Below are 20439 nucleotides of genomic sequence, written 5' to 3' on the forward strand. Positions count from 1 at the left end.
AGGCAAATATACTCTTGCCAAATTTAGAACTCAAGTATTAAACTAGAATTATAAAGTACTTAAAGCTGCACATAATGTGAAACCACTGCATATACATGTTGTAATCAAGCAAAATGTGTTGCTGTCCTAACAGCTAAAATTCCTCATATGGCTTCAACTCCCAAGTATTTAACAAGCTGTTCTTAATGCCAAGAATCTAAATACTTGTATATTATAAAGTCTTCCTAAAAATCAATTCCTCAAAGCCCTGCTTTACAAATTGATCACTTTGAGATTATCACATTTGGGTTAAAGTGCAGCACTGCAGTTAGACTAAATTTCATGCTTTTTCCTCCCAGCCCACCCTCACACCAGACTCAACCAATCCACTTTGGGGGCAAAGAGGAATTCTTCCAACATCTGAAGCCCCACCCCTATCTTTCTTCCCAACTTTCACTGGCCTATCATAATCTTAACTGTATTTTCCCTCAAGTTCAGATTCCTCACTTGTCACCCAGCATCTCACCTATTGGTATTCAAGACTTACATCCTTAATAAACTTTCCTTTTCTCTTTTCCATACCTACTTCTAGTGCCATGTATTGGTTTTCCACGGAATAGAATCTATAATCTCTAAAATTAACTATGTAAAGGATCATTCCAAGTTTCCTGTTATTTTACAATTGTAATATTCCTCTAGTGTTTAAATCACATGAACACTGTGAAGCAACAAACCACACACACATTTCTAAAAATATTTTAATGAAAAAGTTATCTTTCTGTAAACATTTCATTATACTACAAATGAAACATTTGAATCCATTACAGACCACCTCTTAAGTCTTAAAAATCAGGGTAAAACATCAAAATTTGTAAGTAATCTTGAATATCATATAGGCTAACAATCCTTATACATCACCCCTGCATTAACTTGTGAATTATTCAACTACTTGAGACATCAATTATTGGAACTCCCAAGATACTGTCCTTAACTAAGAGATGTTTCAAGTTGTGACTTCCATAGTGGAACTCTTTATTAAAGACAAGCTTATTTCAGTTGTTCAGATCCTTAATAAATGATCTTTATTACCCAATTTTCTTCAAGATTTCAGTGTGTATCAGGTTTTTTTGAAAAAAATGTAGCGTGGGAAGCGGTAACATGTGAGATGGCTTGACAAGATCAGTTGAAAAGTTTGCCTCAACCATTTCCCCCTCCTTAGAACTTCCTTTTTTTTTTACTGGTGCTATGACTGAAGAGCACATTTTTCAGGAATGACAGTGGAACTACATTTAAATAAAATCACTTTATTTCATAAGAAATAAGATGGACTGTAAAGAACAATGCCTTTTAAAAAAATGTTTCCTATCTTAATTCCACACTAAAACCACTTTTGTAAAGAAAATTAAAAGGCTATTACCTTCTTCAACACTTCATTCTGTGTAGAAATTCAGTCCTAATCTGATTAGGTACAGAAACAAAGCCAACCATTTTCTGAAAATAAACTCTGGCAAACTAAACTATTGAATGAACTTCATCAGTGTTTGCCCAATGTGGTGCTTTAACTCAAACCCAAGCAAGAGTTGCATGCTCTACCAACTGAGGCAGCCACGTACCCCTCAAATCTTATTTTTAATAGGCCCTTTTTGGGACAGCAATAGCCCTTATAATCACCAAGGATATGAAGAGTAACTGAGTAATATTTTAATTATTCTTTGGGAAATCTTCTAAAAAGGGAACATTAGCATAATTAGGCCCCTACTTCTGGCTAAGTGGTTAAAAAGAACCAAAAATGTATCCTATTAACTCAATTCCCTGAATTTATATGCAAGACAATTTATGAGGCTACCTGAATGAAGACCATTTTTTCTATCTGTAACACCTGACAATTTTGCAAGTTCATCTAAGGTGTTTTTCAAAGAATGAGGACTGGCAGCTCAATGCTTCTGTTATAAGCGTCATACTTATTACCTTTCTCCTCTTATCAAAACTCAACTTTACCCTAAAGACACCAAGAATGAATTGTATACATGGAGCCACATCTGACTCAAGATACTCATGGTTGTTGCAGGACCTAAAACTGTTTAAAATGTGTTGGATGTGGTTTTCGAAGTGTTCAGCTGAATAATTTTGCCAATGTACCTAATATTTTGAAAATATATAATACGTATTTTGTAGGGAAACAAATGGTGTCATCAGCTTTTACTGTGAGCTACAAACCTTACCCAGCCAGAAACCTTCGTATTTAAGATGGTAGGAAAGACATTCCTCATTTAGGCAAGTAGGGTTCTCATTCAACCTGCAAATCAAAAAGATTACTCTTACCTTGCTTTACAAAAAATTACTCTTTAATTAGTGAAAAAATTCAAATTCAAGCCTTACCTAATGCTTATTGCCCTTCCTTGCAGGTCTAAATGCTAGACCTAGTGACTGTGGCAACTATCTCTCATTGATGTTCCAAAAGGCGAAGAGCTCCTTCCTGCTAGACTTTCTTCGATATTTCAGTTGTAATAAGCAGATTTAACTAGCTTTTGGAAAGTTGCTCACTATCACCATAGTATCTTATGCCTTCACTTCTCTGTAGTTGAAGCTCTTGCTGCTGCCTTGTCATTCTTTATTTATGCTGACTTGTCCATACTCAAAAGGCTGCTGAAGTCCTGTCTTAGTGAGTCTCCTTTGATCCAGACTGTGCTTAAAATGCACATCTTAGGTCCTTTAAAGCTGGTTAAATCGCTCTCCTCATGGCTTACTTTTCCACACTGTTCACAAGAACTAAGCTAATACAACTTATAAACAGGTCACATACACAGATTTCACCTGCTTATAGGTTGCAAACAACTTACTGAAAATATTTTCACTATTAAACTAGTTCCAGAACACAGAAAGTTTGTTACAGCACAATTAACCTCATATACCATTAAAGGATACTGTCAAGGTTGTGTCAAACAATTCCACAAACATAGAAACAGGAAATGTTAATCTCCCCCATTCCTTCAACCTTTATTATATGAATAAAAGAACTTGAGACAATTTAGCTCAATTTTAATGTTTCCCAAGCAGTACTTTGACCAGGTACCCAGGTTTAAGTTATGAACATTGACAGTGTCCATTTATATAACCACATTTGAAGTTGTTAAAGACTTAACCATTTTCTAATTATTAGCCTATTTTCTATGCTGCTTATTCACATATGTCCATTAACAAATGGAATGTTGTCTGTTACATTTATTGGTTTGTGAGTGTTTTCTGGAAAACTTCAGTATCTGTGAAGACCGATTTCCATGCTGGCATTGCATGCATCCAAATATTAATAATGCACAGAGGCACAGAATTAGAGCAACAAGAGAGCATATTCAAACACTAGCACACCCCATTCCCCTTTTTATTGCTTGTTTTGCTTAGTACTTCTGAAAACAAAAATAATCTCGAATTCAACGTTCAACTGCCAAAGAAAGAACAACAGCAGAGCACATAACTTAGGGCTTGAATGAAATTGTAAGCACTAGCTGGCGCAAAACAGTAGACATTGGTGTTTATATATATGACCTTATCTGAAACTCTTCTCAACCAAGGTCTTCCAAACCAAACTGTTAACTCATACCAACACGATTTAGGTTCAAGCATACACATGGAATAACAGTGTGTTCTTTTGGATTTTGAGTGAGCAAGAACAACTCAAGATTATTCAAATTTGAGTTCAGGTCTCTGGGAAGTGAGAAGTTTGTACTAAGCAACTGTGCTACACTTCTACTGCAGTAAGGTCATTTGAGATTTTATCTAGACTGTCCTTGGTTTTATCCAATAAAACAGAGAGGGTACAAAACAGGAAAGCATGCCAGCCAGTTAAGGGTTCAACAATGCATGATTTTTATTCTCTTGCTTCTGAAAGCTTGTATCAAAAAAATATATATATTAAACCAAGGAAAGTAACTGAAGACTTATGGGCCTCTTGTGCTTTGTAAAGAAAAGAAAAAAAAAGGACAGCCACTAATTTGCTCAAACACAACAGGCTTAGTGGTCCTGTATTTTGAAGTTTTTAAGAATGGTTTTTAAGGGAAAGGGATAACATCCACTACCCCTTTCCAGAATTTAAACAGAGGGCAGTAGACATTCTTTACACCCAAATAAAACTATGGCAGTTCACATGTGACCAAGGTGAATGTAGAATGGAGATGTTCTAAACACGGCTAGGACTCAGCAAAACTAACACACTAAAATCGTATGATTACATTTTGAAAGAAAATGCACAAAAACCAAATAAGAATTTTGAGATTTTTTTCATTTGAAGATAAATCTTAATGCTATTAAATTCACAAATATGCTAATTTAAATACCCAATTCTATTTATCTAAAACACACATTGCAAACATACAAATATCTATTCTCTCCACATGTCAGAGCCCATTCATTTCATGGTTTGGAAATGCGGAGAATAGATTCCCCTTAAACTGCAAGTCAGCAGGTGTTTCTTTACAGTTAACTTTAGCAAAATTCATACAAAATAGTAATTAACAATGATCTTCTTTACTTGTTAACTCACAAGGAAACACCTTCAAAACTGCATTTTGTTAAAGTTTCTGTACTAAAATGTAGAAAAACTGAACTACACAAATATTGAAAAGTTAAAAATTCCTTAATTTTTTATTCCTGGTACCACTACCACAATTTACAGGGCAATATACCTGATGTAATGAAAAGAAAAAGAAAAAGACAAAGCTACAACAGATAAAAGACCTCAGGAATGTACATCTAATTGACACTACATTGCATTAATCAATAGCTGCACTTTTTGCAAACTGTGGCTATGACAGTCCTGAACAAGAAGGGTTTCCTGTTTAAGCTGCAGTAACTTTTCTGACTATGGATCATCGTTCCTTCTGTGGCAGATTTTTACAGTTCCTCTAATGCATTTGGGACGACTGTCTCAAAGTAACCTGCAGCTTTCCTGACAACTCCTCGCTCTCTCTCCTGCTAAGAACTGTAGCCTGTTGAATAATACAGGATAAAAAAATTATTACACTCAGTGAACAGTTCCACATATTCTTTATCATCATGATAAAATTTTAAAGATACCTACCCTTTTCTTCTGAATTTTTTTTAGAACCTTCTGCTACCATATCCACCACTTCCACCACCAGATCCATAACCACCTAGAAATACACAAGTTTTTTTAAATATGTTTAAGTTTTTAAATTAAGAAATCCATGAAAATTTTTAACCAAAAGGGGGAAGGGGAGGAGTACTTACCACCATAGGGACTGCCCGAGCTTCTTCCACCAAAACTGCCCCCCTTCATGGGTCCATAATTTGACTGCTGTTGTCCACTATAATTTCCAAAATCATTATAGTTCCCACCACCACCATAGTTACCTGAAATTACAAAAGTTTTGTTTGTAGTTAACCTACACAATTATTTTCCTCTTTTAATATATATGATTAACTTTCCACAATCACAACAGCACACTAGGAACACTTACAATGCAACCCTTCAAAAAACGTATATAGAACTACCGACTCCACAGAGGCCCACTACCAGACCTCAGGCATTGAGAGGGGAAATAATGAAGACGGTCCAGAAGAGCATGTATTTACATAGGTGCCATCTTTTGCCCACATCAGATGCCAACACCCTAGCACACATTCTTGTCTTCATACCACTATCAACTTTGCTTGATTCTCTAATTTGGACATAGCATAACTTTTAAGTCAATGACAAAAAAGGTATCTAGAGTGGCTGGTCGAAAAAATTTTCTAGGGGTGCCTGGCTGGCTCAGTGGGTAGAGCATACAACTCTTGATTTTGGGGTTGCGAGTTTGATCCCCATGTTGGGCACAGAGCTTAAAATAAATTTAAAAATTAAAAAAAAAAACCTAAAAACCGAAAGTTGAAACATTAATGCACCCCAACAAAATTCAGTGCATTTGTTTATAACAAAGCTCTTTATTTGTAATTACCATAGAATAATGATGCAAACTTGCTTATTGTCTGAAATGTACCTAGGACGTTAAAATTCCAAGTACTTCTGTCCCCTGAACTCCAGACCACACCCTATTCATTTCAATGCGTCTGCATTCAATTTGCAGTTCCCATTTGTCTAATTTAAAAGTGCCCAGAATTAGCACTAAATACTAGCAAAATACATTACTGAAAAATGCCCATTTCAATTACATAAAAAGTGAACATAATTTACCAATTTGCTAAATAGCCAACAAAGAAAATTCAGTTTAATCATTCATCATTTAAGGATTTTCTAATATTACTATTTGACCAAATGCTACATTTTAACACTTTTTGAATTTAAACAATTTTGAACATTTAGAACAAGTGAAAGCTTACCACCTCCAAAATTTCCTCCTTCATTGTAACCATCGTATCCTCCACCACCACCTCCATATCCGCCTCCTTGGTTTCCATATCCTGGTCCACCACCACCATAGCCTCCTCTACTACTATATCCAGGACCACCACCATAGTTGCCACCTTAAAAAAAAGGGGGGGGGGCGGGAGTCACACAAAAACATACACGTGTAAAGTCAAGTTATTCAACTCCATATTACAATTAGTCAACTTGAAAATAAACCAATGACTTAACACTCGAAAGACTGGTACTACGTCGTTAACAGAGCATCAAAAACCTGGGCTAGAGACACCTGGGTGGCTCCGTTGGTTAAGCGTCTGCCTTCCACTCAGGTCATGATCCCAGGGTCCTGGGACTGAGCCCGGCATTAGGCTCCCTGCTCAGTGGAGAACCTGCTTCTCTTTCTCCGAATGCTGCCATTCCCTCCCAACCCTGTCTGCCTGTGTTCTGTCAAAATAATTCAAGTTAAAAAAAAAAACAAAAACAAAAATCCTGATCCAGTGAGGATTAAAATGAAAGCTTACATATCTTTTTATACTAAAAAAATTGTTTTTAAAAATTAAAGTTCGCTAAAGAAAATAGTGAACAGTCTCCTGAGACAGAAAATTCAGCTCAAATGCTAGCACAGTATTTCTGACCAAAAAAGGAACCAGCCAGGGGCCCCTGGGTGGCTCAGTCATTAAGCATCCGCTTTTGGCTCAGGTCATGATCCCACGGTCCTGGGATCAAGCCCCGCATCAGGCTCCCTGCTCAGCCGGAGTCTGCTTCTCCCTCTCCCACTCCCCTGCTTGTGTTCCCTCTCTCGCTGTGTCTCTGTCAAATAAATAAAATCTTAAAAAAGAAAAAAAAAAAGGAACTAGCTAATGTTGCAAATTTATGGGGGGGAAGTCTAGTCTTCCATGGTATTAGTTCAGAATCATATTTGAATATCGTCAAGTCATGCTAGGTATAACTAAAATTAAAAATAGAAACAAATGTACTTTCCATAAAGTATAGGAACAAAATTAAAATATCAAACATCCGTTAAAAACTTACCATCACCTCCAAATCCATTATATCCACCATCACCTCCTCCATAACTACCTCTGCTGCCACCACCTCCGCCACCATAGCCTCCTGACGAAAAGCAAGATAGGAATTAAAACTATACAACTTACCAATCAACTTCAGGAACACAATCAAAGATAACCCTCTTACCTCTTCCACCAAAGTTTCCACCACGGCCAAAGTTACCACCACCTCCAAAGTTTCCTCCACGACCCATGAAGTTGCCAGATCCACCTCCACGACCTTTAACATGGGCAAGGAAGAGCTTTAAAAACTTTACAAATGTCACTCACACCTATTTTATGTATATATATTGTACTACTCACCTCTTTGTGATCCAGCAGACTGCATTTCTTGCTTAGAAAGGGCTTTTTTCACTTCACAATTATGCCCATTAATAGTGTGGTATTTCTGAACTAAAAATTTTTTTTAATCAAACAAACAAACAGAAATTATTTGAGGTTTGGAAAATCACAAATAACCTCTATCACTACATAACATTAAATCATCAAGAAAGTAGTGACTTTGAGAATCAGTGTTCTAAAATGTCATTTATGAAAACTGAACATACTTTATATGCTATTAAATGCAATACAAAATAAGCAATTTGGCAAATCTAACATAGCACAAAGGGACCTTTTGTTTTCTCATTCAAGTTCCAATAAATTTCTACTTACCAACAATTTTATCAACTGTATCATGATCATCGAAAGTTACAAAAGCAAATCCTCTCTTTTTTCCACTCTGCCTGTCTTCCATAACTTCTATGGTTTCAATCTTGCCATACTTTTCAAAGTAGTCTCTCAAATTATATTCTTCTGTGTCTTCTTTAATACCACCAACAAAAATTTTCTTCACTGTTAGATGGGCACCAGGCTTTACAGAATCCTACAAATAAAAAAAGAGTCAAAAACCAAATTCTCCAACAATCTCACATATTACACAGCATAGTATCATCAAAATACCTCTCTAGAAACAGCTCTCTTTGGTTCCACTACACGCCCATCAACCTTGTGTGGTCGGGCACACATTGCTGCATCCACCTCTTCAACACAAGAGTAAGTCACAAAACCAAAACCCCTGGAACGTTTTGTTTGGGGGTCTCTCATCACCTACAAAACAAAAAATTTTAAGTACTGAAATATATCTGCACAGGTCCTACGCCCCTTAACAACCTTTTTTTGTTCCATTAGTAACTCACCACACAATCTGTAAGTGTACCCCATTTTTCAAAATGTTCTCTTAAACTATCATCTGTAGTTTCAAAGCTCAAACCACCAATAAACAGTTTTCTCAACTGCTCTGGTTCCTTTGGATCATGGCCCTGAGGAAACAAATACATTTTAATTATTTCTTTTAGCAGGTCAATTGCTGAGATGCACAAGTCTTTAATCTGCTACAAATAATAAACCCAGCATCAAATTCCTGTACCATTAACACTTTGACCAATTAAAAACTGGAGTAAGATCACATGTCAACTGATTAAATCTACACAGCCTTTCAAATGCCAACATCACTTCAACTACATTTAAGTCCAGAAAATTCCAGAATCAAAAGTCCCTTAACTTTAGACTACAACTAAAAGTATCTGGGGACAAATTTATAAGTTGGTACTAACAAACTGCTCTTCAAGAAACCAAAGTGCTGTAGAAGTAGTGTTCCATCCATGCCATTTTTCATGTCTTCCCTCATCAGTCTACCCTTCGAACATTTAATGTTAAACCACCAAACTGTTTAGTATGTAACTTAAAGGTTCTGAGTGCCAAATTTTAAAAAACTTATCAGTTTCTAGCATAGAAAGGTTAAAATAGTATTCCCCATTAAAGGCTGAACCAGCAACCCCCTCAAAATTACAAAAAGAAACCGACCATTATCTTGATAGCTTTCTGTAACCAATTTATGTTTTAGGTTATATACTGTAAAGTTACCTATTTGCACTTGTATCACAGGTCAAAAATTTCAAAAACATATTACAGGGTTACAAAAAGGGCAAGTTGCACTTATATTAAATGTAGCATATACTTTTTGACAATGGAGCACAACAATTAAAAAACTAAGATACAGCCTGAATTTGTTTGCAATTCAACTAGCTCCTCAGTAAATTACATGAACTGCCATTTAATGCATGCATTAAGTATAGTTCATCCAAATTCCTTAAATAAAGGGGCTCACATTTACATTCTAATGTCTTCGTGTCTTCCAAAGTAGAGATGTTAAGGCATTTAATATGAAAAGACTGTCACATGCTAGAAAAAAATGTTAAATGATTAATAGCCTAAAGCATCAATAAAGTTGGTCTCATCTTTTCAAATCTTGGTTAATTGTATTTAATCGATAGAACAGATAAAAAAACAATTATAACCCACATAAAATTATCTCAAACACATGAAAAATTTAACTGTGGTTGCAGTCCTCTCAAAAATCCAAAAAAACTACAACGAGCCGACCCACATGGCGCGAAGATACGTATAAGTACTTTAGCAAGAATAGCAGATCAGGGTGTATTTTAAAGCAGCAAACTTTTTTTAAAAAAAAATTTCGTATTGTCAACTGGGTACTGCGAAGAAAAAAACAGGAGAATTAAATTCTCGTCGCCTTAAGAGATCTGAAAGGACTAGAAACGCGCCGCATTAACTTCAGCGAAAGCAGTAGGCCGCAAGATCCGAGGCCATTTGTGGCATTTTCTGCCGGGCCGCCTCCTCCCGCTTCCTTCCAGTCCCGCGCTCTCTTTCCCGGCGGCGGAGCGAGCCGGCGGCCATTGCGGCCCAATGCGCCATTTCGTAACGCGGCAGCGGATCAATGTCAATGTGGCCGCCGCCCGCCTGCTCGCTCGCTCGCCCGGATGTGACTCCTCGTCCCCTCCCCCACCATCTCCTCCCAACCGCTCCCGCCGGGGCCCGCCATGCCGCCCTCGGCCTCGGATCTGAGGCCCCGCGGCCGGCAAGCCGGGTCCCCTCCCGAGGTCTCCCCAGCCACGCAGCGCCTCCGAGGGGCCACTTCTGCAGCCGAAAGAGAATGCGAGGAGGGCGAGGGGCCCCAAAAGACCTCTGAGGCCCGCTCCCCTCCCCCCCCCACCGCCAGTCTCAACGCAGAGCGCGGGACGGCCGATCCGGTCCACCCGGCCTCCCCGCTCCCACCGAGCTAGGCCCCCCACGCCGGCCACTACCCATCAACCCCCCGCTCTCCCCCTAATACCTCCTCCCCCCGGCGGCGGCGGCGACGGCCGGAGTCGGGCTGGGGGCGACCGGGCGGCGGTTTTACCTCCATTTTGAGACCGGACTCGCCTCTTCCAACTCGAGTTCAATATGGGACCGAGAGGAAGAGGCGGGGCTAGTCATCACGTGACGCGCTTTCCGCGCGCCGCCGAGCTGGTGGGGGAGGGGCGAGTTGGGAATGGGGCGTGGCCAACTGGGCGCGAAGAGAGAATGGACGAGCGGGTTGGCCGGCGAGGAGCGGGGGCGGGCCGGGCTGCGGGAGCGCGCGGGCCTCGCCAACTTCCAGTGCGGTGCCGCCCTTTCCGCCGTTCGCGCTCGGGCTGCTGCGGTGACGCCGGCTCGGACTCAGCCAATGGCGAGCGTCCACGTCGGGAGAACGCCTTGTGACCGCTCGTCACCGGAGGAAAAAAAGCCTTTCTCTTTCTTCTCGCGTTTCTTTCCCCTCCCCCACGTCGGCCTCCCGGTGTTCATTTACGAATTCATTTCTTTCCCGTGCCTGAATAAAACCCCGCTTTTCTCTCTTGTACTTAAAGGTTGCAAGAAAGTCCTCTGGCCCCCTCTGCATCTCCTCACACGTTTCCGGATGCCGGAGACCAGTTTCTGTGACTCCGACGCCCACTGTGAGGGCCCGCACAGAACATTCCTGCGACCCCGACTTACATGAATCACGGGCACCTTGGAAAGGCCTCAAAAATGCGGCTGATACAGTGAAATTTCACCCTTAATGAGCTGAGGCAGAACTGGTCGAGGTCAGTTCATTAAGCGCTCACCGAACTCAAGAAATCTGTCGCCACTGTTTACTAACTTCTGCTTACTGTGGAAAGAGCTGAAGCAGCTGTTACCGCGGATTTAATTTAAGGAATGATTTACAAGATTTCTAAAAGGATGGCCAGATAGGCTTCCTATGTGCTAGTGACTTTTCCCTTAATGTTTCCAACTCGGTCTCGAAATACAACGAACGAGATAAAGGGTTAAAAACCAGAGAGCTAATAATCCTTTCTTGATAGAGCCAAGTAATTTTAAATTATTCGACCTTACTGAGCTTTAGTTTTTTTTAATGAAAATGGGGGTGAAATTAGGTGGTCTCCAACACCTGTGAGAGCTGTAAATGATCTACGGATCCATAATTAAACAGAGATACTGGTAAAAGCGACCACAATTTACAAGGCTCCCTGACCTGCTTAGAAACGCCCTGTATTTTTAATGTAGCAGTCCTTAAGAGCAGCTCCTTTAGAATTGATCAAGCCCTCCCTTGGAAAGATTAGAAATCAAATCAAATATAAACTGCTTGAAAAACAGTTTGTGTTAACAAATGGGGAATGGTTTGGAGTTTGGAAAAGGGAACACAAAGAATAAGAATTTGTTGATATTTATCTACCACTGCCAAGCAGAACAGGTGTTTTATTTGGGAGACGTGAACAAGAAGTACTCTGTTCTGCGGCAGAAACCAGTCACCAGGCCTTAATATAACGTGGATGAAATAGTGCTCCAAACCAGCCTCCTCCTGTTACTATGATCCCGTATCACAAGCAAACCGTGACGTATTCTTATCAGGTACTCCTGACAGCCAACAGTAGTAGTTAAGACGTTCAGAAAATGTATACCCTTAGTGTTTTGTTTATACATCAAGGCTTTGTGAGTTTGATTACTGTGATTACTGTGGAATAGTCATGCATAACTTCATCAATTCTGAGTACTTAGAAAAACACGAAGTTAAATACCTTAGGAAGATGGTATCCACACCAGGGTACCTAAGAGGCGCTTCAAGGGTGATCAAGAAGACTTATCTCTTGGCTTCACTATAGGGGATGTTTGTCTAGATGTTTCCTAACCAAGTTATTTCTAATCAATAATAACAATCATAATTTGCTATCATTCTTTCTTTTTTGAATTGTATTAAATTTTTTCTTTTTTTTTTAGATTTTATTTATTTATTAGAGAAGAGCAGAAGGAGCAGCAGACTCTCCGCTGAGCAGTGATCCAGCCATGAGGTTCATCCCACGACCCTGGGATCATGACCTGAGCGGAAGGCAGACACTTAACCGACTGAGCCACCCAGGCGTCCCTGAATTGTATTAAATTCTTACATTCATATGAGAAACGATGGGAAATGTGCTACTAAGTACTTCATCCAGGAGCATGGTATGTCAGTCCATTTATTCTCTTTTGTCCTTCAGTAAATGTAGATTCCTCTCTTTGGATTTGTCCAGGGTTGTTCATCCAGACTCTGTGATTTTTAGACATTAGCTATTTTTTATGCTTTTGTCTAAGCTTGCCCTCCAGCCCTGCAGCCACACGGTATCTCATACAAATATCCATGCTGGAGTTCTTGACCCTGTTGGATACAGACTTGAATCTTGGCCGCTGTCTACCCCTGTAGCCCTGGCTCTCTTTGAAATGTGAGAGATAGAGGCACCTGGGTGGCTCAGTCATTAAGCGTCTGCCTTCGGCTCAGGTCATGATCCCAGGGTCCTGGGATTGAGCCCCACATCGGGCTTCCTGCTCGGCTGGGAGCCTGCTTCTCCCTCTCCCACTCCCCCTGCTTGTTTCCTCTCTGTCTCTCTCTCTCTCTGTCAAATAAATAAATAAAATCTTAAAAAAAAAATGTAAGAGAGAAAGAGTATATAGGGTGGGAGGCAGGGGACAAGGGTCCTAGGGTGAGATGAAGTGGCAGACACACTTTATAAATAATATCAGGGCCTCTCAACTTCTTTCATATCACAGCACATACAGAAAATGATAATTTTTGCACAGCACACTAGGTTACATAAACAAGATTTGGAAGCATCTAAACGATGGTAAAAAAAAATTCATAGCATTGTCTTTATATAATGATAAAATAAATTAGAATGTGTTAGAGAAGATATTAAAAATTGCATTTGAATAAATCAAATTTTTCCACATTTTTTAATGATCAACTTGGAACTTGTTTCTGTGAATATATTTTGATACTAGGTTTTATGGTTGAAGTGACTTTATGCAGTTTCTGATCTAAAAATTTTCTTTAAGATTTTATTTATCTATTTGAGAGAGAGAGAGTGAGAGAGAGAGTACAAGGGGGGGGTGAGGGGGGGGGAGAGGCAGAAGGAGAAGCAGGCGCCCTGATGAGCAGGGAGCCCGATGTGGGGCTTGACCCTGGGACCCTGGGATCACCACCCGAGCCAAAGGCAGAACCTCAACCAACTGAGCCACCCAGGCGCCCTGATCTAAACTTTTTAATGATAAACTTTTCATATTCCAAATAGTAATTATCAGTGAGGGACTCTGATCACATAAGTGGGTGATAAAATATTTAAAACCATATTATACGACCATTCAGAATTTACAGTTATATGTAAAGAATAACTCTTCCTTTTCTTTTATTGACAGATGTAATATTGCAATTTCATAAGATAATGCAAATGGATTTTGAACCCAATAGTGTATTTTTATATCTGGATTTCCACACTGAAACTCTAGCTTTCAGAACATGCATACATTGTCAACAGCTAGCCTGGGCACCAAAAAAAGAGTGCATTGCTACAAAGGGTAGAAACAGCCACTATATGTTAAGAAAAATATTAAGGGCATTGCCTGGAGTTGAACCCACCGGAAACCCAACTCTGCCCAGGCTCCTTTTTCACCCTCTAACAGACTGCCCTTGAGACTGTGTGCTCTGCCCCTTGGATATCTGGATCACAAGCTTGAGCATTGGCTCCAACATCTCTCTGGTCCATTATGGGCAGTGAAGTGCTTTGCATATGGATGCCCATGCGATAGGCATCTCTTTGGCCATGCATACTCAGCAGGACTATAACTGCTGGTTATTGTCCACAGTGCTTGCTGCTGCTTTGGCATACATCCCAAACTGCTCTACACAGGCTGCTCTAAGGAGACCTAAACAAGGTGGCTCATGGCCAGAGCTACTGGCCCAGGGAGCTCTGGCTCTCCCTGACCCCTCTCAACTGCCCCATTGCAGGAGAGGTCAGTTCCTTAATCCACATTCAGGACACCAGCATGCCAAAGTTCAGTAGTTGTGAAGCACTACCTAGATTGTGTGCCTCATTTTATGAACAAGGAAGTTGTTCTGCAGATCAAGGAGTTAATTTTTTCTAAGATGAATAGCACATTATGGCAGAGTCAGAACGAAAAGAGAATGGAAATGGATTGAAAATATTTTGGAGGGGCGCCTGGGTGGCTCAGTCGTTAAGCGTCTGCCTTCGGCTCAGGTCATGATCTCAGGGTCCTGGGATCGAGCCCCGCACCGGGCTCCCTGCTCGTGAGAAGCCTGCTTCTCCCTCTCCCGCTCCCCCTTCTTGTGTTCCCTCCCTCGCTGTGTCTCTCTCTCTCTCTCTGTCAAATAAATAAATAAAATCTTTAAAAAAAAATATTTTGGAAGAGGAAGGTTATTCTTAGAAAGGAGGAATCGTAATATACTATAAGCTTTGTTACCCACCACTATATTCAGAATATAATAATAGTTTTATTTTCCTAAAATCTTGGGGTTTTTTTTAATTGATTTTATTTATTTATTTGACAGACACAGCGAGAGAGGGAACACAAGCGGGGGTGGGGGGGGATTGGGAGAGGGAGAAGCAGGCCCCCTGCCAAGCAGGGAGCCCGATGCGGGACTCGATCCCAGGACCCTAGGATCATGACCTGAACTGAAGGCAGACGCTTAATGACTGAGCCACCCAGGCACCCCTAAATTCTTGTTTTTTTTTTTAATCTTGGTTTTTAAATAAGGAGTATATAAAGTAAAACAAAACAAAATTCCACTTATGTTTTCTTCTAGACCTAATGAATACATTAAAAATACATGACTGTATATGGGGCGCCCAGGTGCCTCAGTCAGTTAAATGCCTGCCTTCAGCTCAGGTCACAGTCTCAGGGTCCTAGGATAGAGCCCCACTTGGGGCTCCCTGCTCAGCAGGAGTCTGCTTCTCCTTCTTCTTCTACCCCTCCCCTTGCTCGTGTGTGTGCGTGTGCTCTCTCTGAAATAAATAAATATATGAATATATATATGTAACCATAACTGTTTCATTTATACAAAAATATATCAAACTATCCAGATTGATCTGAAGTTTTCATTTTACCCCCACTTAATAAGCTAGTCATTTATTGAACTCTATGTGCCAGGCACTGCTAAGTACTGGAAATTCATTTTACTCACATTTTTTTAAAAGATTTTATTTATTTATTAGAGAGAGATTGTGTGCACATGCTTGCACATGTGCAAGGGGGGAGGGGCAGAGGGAGTGAGAGAAGCAGACTCGGATCTTAACTGTCAGAGCAGGGGCCTCATCCCAGGACCCTGAGATTAGGATCTGACTAAAGGCAGAGGCTTAACCAACTGAGCCACCCAGGCGCCCCTATAGTCACATTTTTGAACACGCACCATATACCAGGCACTGTTGTAAGCACCTTCTATTCCTGATCTCACTTAATTTGCTTAACAACCTTAGGAATAGGTCCTATTATTGCCATTTTTTAGGTGAGTAAACTAGGGCTTAGGAAGTTGAATAAATTGATCAGGGTCATATAGGCCCTACAGCTGAGGAGTTGAGGTGGAATGTTATGTCATAGGTGTTTGTGCATTTTAATATTCTTGAAAGTAACAACCTTTTCTTTTTTATTTTTTTAAAGATTTTATTTATTTGACAGAGAGAGACAGCGAGAGAGGGAACACAAGCAGGGGCAGTGGGAGAGGGAGAAGCAGGCTTCCTGCTGAGCAGGGAGCCCGATATGGGGCTCGATTCCAGGACCTGGGATCATGACCTGAGCCAAAGGCAGATGCTTAACGACTGAGCCACCCAGGTGCCCCAGTAACAACCTTTTCTTAAAAGATTTTCTGTTGTGTATCTGTCACATTCACTACCTCTTTCATCATGTCTCCAAAAACTACAAGAGTGGATAACTCATAGTAGGCAATTCATTTGTTGTTGAATAAAAAAGTGAATGAGGGGTGCCCAGATGGCTGTTTGGCATCTGCTTTTGTCTCAGGCCATGATCTCAGGGTCCTGGGATTGAGCCCCACATCTGGCTCCCTGCCCAGTGGGGAGCCTGCTTCTAACCTCTCCCTCTGCCTGCCGCTCTCCCTGCTTGTGCTCGCTCTCTTTCTCTGTCAAATAAATTTTTAAAAAAATCTTTAAAAATAAATAAGTGAATGAACAATGAATGAAATATTTTGGGTCCCCTTCAGGAGTACCTATTGCATAATTTGTGGGCCTAGTGCAAAATGAAAATGCAGGGCCCCTTGTTCAAAAATTAGTAAGAATTTCAAGACTGTGACATCAGAGCATCAAGCCAAACCAGGACTCTCCAGAGCCTAGCACCCTGTGTGGAATGTCCTGTCATACACCCATGAGGCTGACCCTGGTGCCTAGCTGTAGTGCTCTGTCTAGAGTAGGCTCTTAATCTCTTAAGCAATTTGTTCACTTTTCATTTTGTGATGTATTTACACTTCCCATCAGCCACTCATTGCTTAAGTGTTCATAATCTAGTTTGTGCCTCAGGCTTTGGAAATTCTTTCTTCAAGTCATAAATGATTATCTAATCATCAAATTAATTTTTCTATTCTCGGTGTTAACCCTTTTGACTTAGTTCAAGCTGCTTTAACAAAATACCACAGATTGGGTAAATTTAAAAACATTTATTTTGTTACAGTTTTAGACTGGGAAGTCTATCAAGGGTGCCAGTATAGTTGGGTTCTTGTGAGAGCCCTCTTCCTCACTGCAGATGGCTTCCTTCTTGCTGTGTCCTTATATGGAAGAGAGAGAGAAAGACAGAAAACTCGCTCTTGTGTTTCTTCTTTATAAGGACACTAATCCCATCATGAGGACTCCACCTTAATGACTTGTCTCCTAAAGGCCTCATCTCCAAGTACCAACATATTGGGGATTAGGGTTCCAACATGAATTTTGGGGCAACACAAATATTCAATCCATAGCATACCTCCCTAACCCGGGGATTGACAATACTGCCTATCCCTCCTTTTTGGTGTTCCCCTACCTTGTCTTTATTAAGGACATTGATTCTCCCCTTCACTGTTCTCTCTGCTCCCCTCTGGATCCTTTCCTCCATTTCCTTCTCCCTCTGTTTCCATGAGATTTGTAACACTGAGAATCCTCGGGGATCTATACATGCTTCCCAGGAGGTAAAGTAGTGGTCAGTTCTGATAAGTGTGTTGAAATGATGGGATAGATCACAACACTCCTCCGCAACACACACAACACATACCCCGCAGGTGGGTGATTTAAAGGATGAGGTAATTTGATACTAGAAGTATTGATGAATGCACGCTGATTATGCTCTCTCAGACAGGTCCCAGCTTGGAAGTTTGAAAAGGCTAAAAAATCTTTGTAATAAGTCTTTTACAAATGACTTCCCTGGGGCGCCTGGGTGGCTCAGTTGGTTGGGCACCTGCCTTCAGCTCAAGTCATGATCCTGGAGTCCCTGGATCGAGTCCCGCATCGGGCTCCCTGCTCGGCAGGGAGTCTGCTTCTCCCTCTAACCCTCCCCCCCTCATGTGCTCTCTCTCTCTCAAATAAATAAATAAATAAAATCTTTAAAAATAAATAAATAAAATGTTAAAAAAAAAAAAAACAAATGACTTCCCTGTGCTTCCCTTGTCACATCTTGTGGACTGGATATCTGTGATTTCACCTGTCTAGCATCTAGTTTCCTTCTAGTAATCACACTCTGATTTTCTTATGGAACTACCCACTTCTCATTCTTAGACTATAGGGTTCAGGTGGAGCTAGCTGATGGCACCCCTGACCACAGAAGCCCCATCTGACTTAGGCCTGGTCAGTTGGAACATTGCATCCCTTTGTAACTGCAGGAGTTTGCTCCTTGGTGAGTTACAAATAAAGGACTACACCAAATGGAATTATCACACAAAGGGAACTTTATTTGCAGCAAATAAGGAGATCACAGGAAATAACTTCCAAAGCTGTGACTCCCCAAGCAGGGGTGAGTGGGTTCTTTTTATTTAGGGTTAGGGTAAATATTCAGAAAGGGGAGTTTTATCATCATATGTAGAAGTGATAAGGTCATGCATGCATATTTAGGAAACATGCCTATACATGCATTGTATGTTATGTTAACGTCGTTTGTACTCCTCCTTGGGTGGAGATTTTAACATAATTATGTAGAGGTAACTGTCCAACACTCCAGGGCCCACCTGCAGAGGTCCATTTGTGGAGGTGTGAGTCAGTGGTTGAGTTCAAACTGGTCTAGGCCAGCATTAGCTCTTCCTGTTGTTTGCCTCTAAAAGATAAGGTTAACATTCTTGTGAAGAAGAGGGTTGTTGGGGGTCTTGCTGGTGGCACCTCTAAGCTATAGTAATTGGTTCAAGATCGGGCAAGTGACTTATCATTCATTGATTCATTTATTCACTCAACAAATATTTATTGAGCACAAGCCATGTGCCTGAAAATGTTTTAGATGCAAGGGATACATCACAGGAAAAAAAAAAGATAAAAGACAACATTCATGGAGCTTACATACAAACTGAGGGAGGCAGACAATAAACTAAATAAATTATATAGGAATAGAAAATAGCAAGTGCAGAGACCCTTGTTAAAAAGCAAAATTCAGGGCGCCTGGGTGGCTCAGTTGGTTAAGCACCTGCCTTCGGCTCAGGTCATGATCCTGGAGTCCTGGGATCGAGTCCCGCATCGGGCTCCCTGCTCAGCAGGGAGTCTGCTTCTCCCTCTGACCCTCTTCCCTCTCATGCTCTCTCTCTCAAATAAATAAAAAATCTTAAAAAAAAAAAAGCAAAATTCAACTGAGTAAATTTTAAAGGTCGAATTGGCTTTATTAAGCAATTCGTGAATTAGGGAGCATCCCACCTAGCAAGTAGAGGGGCCTCCTGTGAGTTGTACAAAATGGAAGGCTTTTATAGAAAGAAGTGTAGGGCAAGAAGTTATTAGCAGGGGCGCCTGGGTGGCTCAGTCGTTAAGCGTCTGCCTTCGGCTCAGGTCATGATCCCGGGGTCCTGGGATCAAGTCCCACATCGGGCTTCCTGCTCAACTGGAAGCCTGCTTCTCCCTCTCCCACTCCCCCTGCTTGTGTTCCCTCTCTCGCTGTCTGTCTCTCTGTCAAATAAATAAATAAAATATTTAAAAAAAAGTTATTAGCAAAAGGAAAGGATTGTTTCAGGTAAGGTCCTTTCCCTAGGAGGAATTCAGGGAAAGATGTCTTATTAGGTAGATTACCTCATCTTCCTTTAGGGCGGGTGGAAAGGGCCCAAGTGACAGATTATTTTACCTTGGTGGTGCCTACCAGAAAATTCCAGATTTTGGCTTAAGATTCCACTCCTGGAGAAGTTTTGAAACTGCAATTAAGTCTTGATTTACTGTGGTGGGGCAAGTGACTCCATCTTGGGCCTGTGGCTTTCTTTTTAACATCCTGAAGTTGGGTCTTGTCGGGAGTATTTGAGCGGGGAAGTTCATTTGGTAGAAGTAGAATGAGTGACGGGGTAGAGAACTAGAGTGAGATCAGAGATAATAAGAGATGTAATCATGCAGAACTTGTAGCACATTGTAAGAATTTTGGTTTTTACTGTGATAGGAGAAACCATTGGATAGTTTTGAGGCTTCAATTTTTACAGGATTGCTCTGAACTTAATCAGGTAAAGCATTTATCTTTGTTCATTAAGGTCTGTTTCTGGGGTTTTATCTTGTTCTCTTTTTTGGGGGGAACACATTTCTCTGTTTCTTCATTTTCTTTTTCCAAGATTTTATTTATTGAGTGTGTGTGAGAGAGAAAGAGAGCAAGCATGAGTGGGGGGAGGGGCAGAGGGAGAGGGAGAAGCAGGCCACCCACTGAGCAGAGAGCCCCATGTGGGACTCGATCCCT

At 40.7% G+C, this 20439-nt stretch overlaps 1 protein-coding gene and 1 long non-coding RNA gene across 5 annotated transcripts in view; one reads left to right on the forward strand and one right to left on the reverse strand.

Moving 5' to 3' along the window:
• Positions 1–719: 719 nt before the first annotated feature.
• Positions 720–10704, reverse strand: HNRNPA3 (heterogeneous nuclear ribonucleoprotein A3). Of its 4 annotated transcripts, none has more exons than XM_088021627.1 (11): positions 10577–10704; positions 8583–8705; positions 8347–8493; positions 8059–8269; positions 7708–7797; positions 7532–7624; positions 7370–7450; positions 6316–6456; positions 5224–5346; positions 5054–5126; positions 720–2275 (listed from the first exon to the last, which is right to left on the reverse strand). In XM_088021627.1, exons 1-10 carry the CDS (start codon positions 10646–10648, stop codon positions 5074–5076), a joined length of 1134 nt encoding a protein of 377 aa, XP_087877753.1. In that variant the 5' UTR covers positions 10649–10704; the 3' UTR covers positions 720–2275; positions 5054–5073. The 4 variants fall into 4 exon arrangements, with proteins under 4 accessions (XP_087877753.1, XP_027978270.1, XP_087877754.1 ...); XM_028122469.2 differs by lacking the exon at positions 720–2275 and adding an exon at positions 2950–4961; XM_088021628.1 differs by lacking the exon at positions 720–2275 and adding an exon at positions 2950–4961 and having other exon boundaries at positions 10643–10663.
• A 323-nt stretch (positions 10705–11027) lies between these two features.
• Positions 11028–20439, forward strand: part of LOC148164695 (uncharacterized) — an 86704-nt gene continuing 77292 nt past the window's right edge. Inside the window, exons 1-2 of the long non-coding RNA XR_015767863.1 lie at positions 11028–11345; positions 12517–12738. This is a non-coding gene — a long non-coding RNA (uncharacterized LOC148164695). The remainder of the gene's footprint in view (positions 11346–12516; positions 12739–20439) is intronic.

Source organism: Eumetopias jubatus, unplaced genomic scaffold (genome assembly GCF_037043125.1).
Source record: "Eumetopias jubatus isolate StellerSeaLion01/CBP00866 unplaced genomic scaffold, mEumJub1_p1.0 scaffold_3, whole genome shotgun sequence".
Lineage (NCBI taxonomy): Eukaryota > Metazoa > Chordata > Mammalia > Carnivora > Otariidae > Eumetopias > Eumetopias jubatus.

What these genes read in the sequence shown, in the direction of transcription:
- HNRNPA3 (XM_088021627.1), bottom strand. Translation starts at nt 10,648, where the DNA reads ATGGAGGTAAAACCGCCGCCCGGTCGCCCCCAGCCCGACTCCGGCCGT. An exon ending in TACAGTTGATAAAATTGTTG is followed by an intron (nt 7,798 to 8,058) that starts GTAAGTAGAAAT and finishes AAAAATTTTTAG; the next exon opens with TTCAGAAATACCACACTATT. An exon ending in GTCTGCTGGATCACAAAGAG is followed by an intron (nt 7,625 to 7,707) that starts GTGAGTAGTACA and finishes CCCATGTTAAAG; the next exon opens with GTCGTGGAGGTGGATCTGGC.